At 33.1% G+C, this 6,000-nt stretch overlaps 1 protein-coding gene across 1 annotated transcript; it reads right to left on the bottom strand.

The window, feature by feature from the left end:
* Positions 1 to 751: 751 nt before the first annotated feature.
* Positions 752 to 4,568, bottom strand: LOC118058589 (uncharacterized). Its single transcript, XM_035071301.2, has 7 exons — positions 4,096 to 4,568; positions 3,229 to 3,306; positions 2,999 to 3,033; positions 2,844 to 2,899; positions 2,072 to 2,170; positions 1,730 to 1,811; positions 752 to 1,132 (listed from the first exon to the last, which is right to left on the bottom strand). The coding sequence occupies exons 1-6, from the start codon at positions 4,492 to 4,494 to the stop codon at positions 1,753 to 1,755; spliced, it is 726 nt and encodes a 241-aa protein (XP_034927192.1). The 5' UTR covers positions 4,495 to 4,568; the 3' UTR covers positions 752 to 1,132; positions 1,730 to 1,752.
* Between the last annotated feature and the right edge of the window lie 1,432 nt (positions 4,569 to 6,000).

Raw genomic sequence — 6,000 nt, 5'->3', positions numbered from 1 at the left:
TTTGATCAAACAAACAGTGAGCCATTTTCCGGTAGATATCTTGCTAAAACTTCTATATAATACTGCTTGGAGATCCAAGTTACTAAACATGCTTACTCTGAAGACTGGTTCATCAGCCCAGAGTTTTCTGTTGCTGTTGATTACCTCTAGCTTGTCATATAATCCTTCAAATTTGTCATAGTGAAATGTCATCTACTAGGTGGTGCCAATTCTGATACTTCTTATTATGCACTTTATCTCCAAGAACATAGATATCTAACTTGAAGATTATACATAACATGCTCTTTTTTTTTTTGCTTCCATCATGACCTACTAATTTCTACTGTGTCATCATACTGTCACAGATCGACTGATCTGGTATTCCTGATTTGAAGCTCTCAGCACGTGTTCCTACTCTTGACATTACAAAAGCTTGGTTCATTTTCTTTTATGTTGTCTTTTTCTGTAATCTCCTAGTTTTCTCCATATTGAGGACTGCACGTTTCTAGTTTTTTTAGTAGTGTCCCAATTTGGGTGAGCGAAAGATCAGATTTTGTTTTTGCTTGATAACCAAGGTGTGATAATTTTGACAGCCCTGGAATAATTTCATACATGGCAAGTCCTCAGGTAACGTAGGAACCCTCTCATGCGTGCAATATCCTATTATCTGGCTGCACTTTGAATTAACCCAGTGGTCAGCGATGAACTTCTGCAACCACTTACTCAAAAAAGATTTTCAAGCTCGAGATCAAAATTGGAAGAGCAGAAAATGAGAGCAAAAGGATTCAAGTTTTTTAAAATTTGACTACTGCGATTCAGAAGCTGCTGTAATTATTGTTTGTTGTGAAAGTATGTAACTTACTCAATTTCAACCCCAGAGCTCCTAAAATGCAGAGACTAGAGAGAAAGGTGATGAGCAAAGGAGCTCAAAAGAAAATATAGAAAAGGCTATCATACAAATTACTTTGTTGTCAAAACTTAGAATACGAATACAACCAGGAAAGACCTGCTATTCCGTTTCCGTATGATGATGTGTGGGCAGGGTGACCCAGTTCAGAATGACAGTATATACTCTGAGCTGCTCTTTAACTCAGTTCAGATTGACAGTATATGCTGTGAGCTGCTCTTTAACTCGGAAAACAGTAGGATGAACCTGAAGAAACGGAAAATCAAACTAGCTTAGAAAAGTATAACTTGAAGGTTTTTAAGAACAGACAGCAAGAGTACGCAATTGTTAGGAACTCCATTGTGGACAAGTTTACCAGGTGGTTAATCTAAGCAAATAAAACCTGATCATGTGTTATATGACACAAAAAATCAGACATAAAGGTCCTGAATTCCTAATTGAACTACAAAAATATAAACCCATCTTTATCAAACAAGACCTGATGATAAAAGAATAATAATAATAATAAATAAATAAATAAAGGTTGGCTAGGTGCTTTGCATTTCAAAACTGAGAAGTCAACAGCATTGCAGATGGGGAAAAAAAAATAAAAATTGAAGGAGCACTAATGTTTATGAGGTTTTTTTTTTCTTTTTTTCTTTTCCTTTCTTTCTTATATGAGGATATAGATTTCATTCAAGAAAGAAAAAACAAGGAACAAGCTCCAACATTCTTAGGCGGAGCCAGTCCAAAAGAACATCAGAAGGATTATAACAGTATCTGCAAGGGCTGTACTGACCATGTCTCTAGTTACATCACTCAAATATAACAGATTATTGAAGTTGAAGGGTCTGTATGACAAACCAGGATATTATGGATAAGGTCCCTCAGTCTGCATCTTTGACTTCTGCTTCAACATCTACAACAGCTGAAGAAGATTCTTTTCCTGAACAAACACACAGGCAGTTTCTGGATTCACAAATCATTCTACACCAGCAGTAATTGGTGACTTTTAAGAGTTGAATTTCCACTTGATTTCTAAAATGGATTTAAGTTGCGTTAACAATTTGCACTTAGTGTAGATTATTATACGAGCTCAAAGTTGTTCACTGTTATTCATAGTCATCTCATGCAAACTAATGCACAATGGATTTAATTTACATCAAGGTCATGAACAAAGAAAGCAGTAGGGATTGGATGGCAAACCTTTCTTGAAACCAGAAGAGAAGTCACTGAATGCTTGTCCAAACGGTGTAGATTTTTTGGAGAACCTCACTGAATCACTCACAAACTCATCACCCACCACTGGAATGTATGGAAAATATCGTAAAGAAATGAAGACAATTAAGATAGATACATGCTAACATCTTTGTAGATCAATCAACTAGACATCAAACTTGTCAGGATGTAGAAAATTAGTTCATAAAACAAAAACAGGTCACGCTTAAAAATAAATACCGTGAACATCAAAACAACCAGAATCAAAAGAAGACCTTAACAATTAGATTTAATCTTTGATAAACTCAATGTTAAGGTCATATGTTAAAACTTTAATTATCATCCTTCCATTTCATCATTGATTGCACATTCCATGTTTGGCAAATATAAGATTCAGTTCTGAAAAAGAAGGAATTGAAAAGGGATCACATGGAAATCCTGAACATCAAATGCTGCATTTCTAATCAAGAACTGTGAAACTCCACAAAATGGTGAAAATGCAAGAGTGATTTGTGTGGAAGTGTGCACAAAAAAACTTAAACTTTAAGAACAAAATAATATCTTCAATTGTTTTCTTCAAGAAATCAATTCCACTAATTTATGCTGCAGTTCCATGAAAAATGCAGCATAGCTTATAGAAATCTATCACCTTATTTTAACCATTGCACAAAAAGTTCAGTGCCAACAGTCCACTATTCTAGAAATATGACGATAAATTTTTAAACTCTAAAGTAGGATCTATACAAGGCTTGGCTTTTACCTGAGAATGGTTGACTGCAAAAAGGGCACAGCTGCAATTCATCATTCAAAGTAGATCTGAAAAGGATAACATTAAGATCCAAGTCAAACAACTGACAATGCACGCCATCTAAAACAATTGCCTATAAGCTTGATTAAAATCACTGTGGCACTTACTTGAAAATCTGAAATTCATTTCCACAGTTTGGGCACTGCATACACACCAAAAAATCCAAAAATAAAATAAAATAAATCAGTTAAAGAAGGAAAAAATGCACACACATGGATGTGTCTCCATCTTTTATGGAGGGAAGGCTTATAGAAGAACTAGATAGCATATTTCTAAAAAGATAATAAATGAAATAAAGGAAAAGTGCCTAGGAAGCTGGGAATGAGTAGAGACTCACAGTGCCTTGAAGTATGTCACGTCCCGCCCACCACAGAAAGGCTCCCAAGCCCACAATGGGAATAAATACTGCAAGAAGCTGCACATAGAAGTCATCAATCAGTTAGATCCCATTGCACAAACCGATCTAATTTGAACATAATGCTATGAGGTAATAGCCCGAACACAAAAGTTATACAACATAACACATGAAAAGGCTACTGTTAGTTTCAATATAACAAAACACTGCTCATTAGGGGGAAGAAACTCAAGGGACATTCAAGTATATGTGTAACTATATTTACAGATAAGACAGTTCTAACCAGAAAATATTTAGAACCAGATGGTAGCAAAACCACTATAAACAATTATAACCAATACAAGAACACTGAAGTAAAATCAGCTTTACCACATGAAGACAACTTGGACAAAAAAAAGAGTTTAAATTGGAGTATGATGAACACAGATCATATCAGAGAAGCTTCTGCATGCTCCAGGGAGTACAATGAACTTATCATATTAGATTATGCATCTCAAAATATAAAAACCGGTGCTTCAGAAATGCCAAAAAGAACAACAGGAAGCTCAACTACCTAGAAAATCATAATACTGTACACATCCGAATAAAATTTATGTACAGAATAATATTGTGAATTAAATACCCCCATATTGCAATATTCAGTAAACAATTAACAGATAGTAGATATAAAGGAACAAAACCAAAGCTCCAAATTTCCAGAAGGTAGAAAGCCATCAATTTGAAAGTGAAACCACACAACTCACCACAAGCTCCCCTATAAATGTCCAATAAAGCATACAATTTATTCAAATTCAAAGAGACAATCATCCAACAGAAAAATAAACAAAAAACTGGGAAAGACAAACACACCCAGATAGAAATTAGCGTGTCCAAGATCCAACCAACAGTATCAAAAACCCAACCAAGTTGTCCAGTCATTGAAAGATAAGTCAATCCAACAGCCAAAGCAATATTTCCCAGAAGCCTAGCAGTACCACTATTATCTCCCCCGCCGCCGCCACCACTACCAAACCCTTGATTAAACCTCACCAAAACCACCCTCCTCTTCCTTTTTAACCCCTCCTCTTTTATCCAAATCCCATCTTTTCCACCTCCCAACAAACTCCATTTTTCCTTGTAGGACCTTGATTTGAAGCTATCTTTCTTCAAAAAAGCCAACTTTGAACTTGGTAGAGAGTGATAAGTAATGGGTTTTTGGTATTTCTTTAAAGGAGAAAAGTAGATAGAGAATTGCAGTAGTGTTGTCATGGCCAAGAAGAGTAAGTTTTGAACACAAGCTATAACACTGGTAGTGTATAGCGCGTGGAAGATTTGTGCAGTCTCACGGATGGTTTTAAAGAGTGTCTGCTTTCTTTTCCTGTGAGTTAAATGTAGATTATTAGTATTCATTAGCCTATGAGGGAGTGCCACTTGTATTTAAAAACGACCTGGTTGGACAGTTCTCTCCCTTCCTATCCCAGCAGGTCTTATTGAGAGAGATATATGCACTTGTCTTGGGCAGCTTTTGTTAGATTGGCAATTGTACTTATCTTCGAAAAAAATTGAGTTTGGTAAATGGACTTGCATGGATTCTTGTCTCCTCCAGATTTCTTCCTGTTTGTTTTTCTAGTTAGAAAAATATTTTTATAAAAATTTGATTTTTTAAATTAATTTTTTGATTTTTTATTAAAAAAAAATTAAAAAAATAAAAAGAATATTATTTTAATATATTTTCAAACAAAAAAATACTTTGAAAAATAATCATTACCATAATATTAAACTAACTTTGTGTGTTTTTTCTTGTAATGTTTTTGATTTTATTAAATTTTAATCTTTAACATTGAAGTTTGATGGCTTTATTTATGTAAGTGGCATGAAAAACATTAATTTGATGTCATAGAAACAACTCCCATGAAAAATAAATTGTATTTAGTTAGGTGGCCCGCGCTATATTTTGTATTAATTTTTTTGGCATAAAAAAATATAAAAAAAGCTAAGATTTAAAAGCGTTAGGTCTATCCGCAAAGCTAAAACCCAAAAACTTTGGATCTGGTTGTAACGCCTAATCCAAGAATATTATTTATAATATTAATTATAATACCAATAGTAATAATTATAATACAAATTATAATATTTTTAATATTAATAATAATATTAATCTTGCATGACCTAAGTTTAAGTTGGTTTGTCTGCAACGCTAGATGCAAGAGCCTTAGATGTAGGTATGGCTATAAAGTCGTGTCATGAAAGTATGATAACTAAATAGAAAAAAATTTAATATTACAAAATGAAATTAAACAAAGAAAAATATTAATTGAAAACAAAAAACAACAAAGCAAAGCATTATTCCAATGAATAGTGCTTTGTGAGAGGAAATACAGAAAATCCCCTCATTAGATCACAATAATCTAATGAAAAGTAAACAAAACAAATCATGAAGTTTAATTATTAATCAAATCGATATTAAAAGGTGAAATTAGAATAAAAAAACTATATAAAAAAAAAATCTGAATCAACTAGGTTAACTCACCAAACTAAGTTAACCCGTCAAATCTGAGATCCGTGTCATGAGAGTGTGATAACTAAATAGAAATTTTTTTTAATATTAACGAACTAAATTAAACAAAAAAATTAATTAAAAAGAAAAAAGTAAAACAAAAACCTATAACTAAAAGACATTTGCCTAATATTAACAAACTAAATTAAATATAAAAAAGATTAATTACAAGGAATAAACAAAGAAAAAAGCAAAAAAAAAAACCTATAACTAAAAGG

The sequence above is a fragment of the Populus alba genome, chromosome 1 (genome assembly GCF_005239225.2).
Source record: "Populus alba chromosome 1, ASM523922v2, whole genome shotgun sequence".
In the NCBI taxonomy this organism is placed as follows: Eukaryota; Viridiplantae; Streptophyta; class Magnoliopsida; order Malpighiales; family Salicaceae; genus Populus; species Populus alba.
Note: the sequence above shows the minus strand (reverse complement) of the source record. Positions and strands in the feature narration are given on the sequence as shown.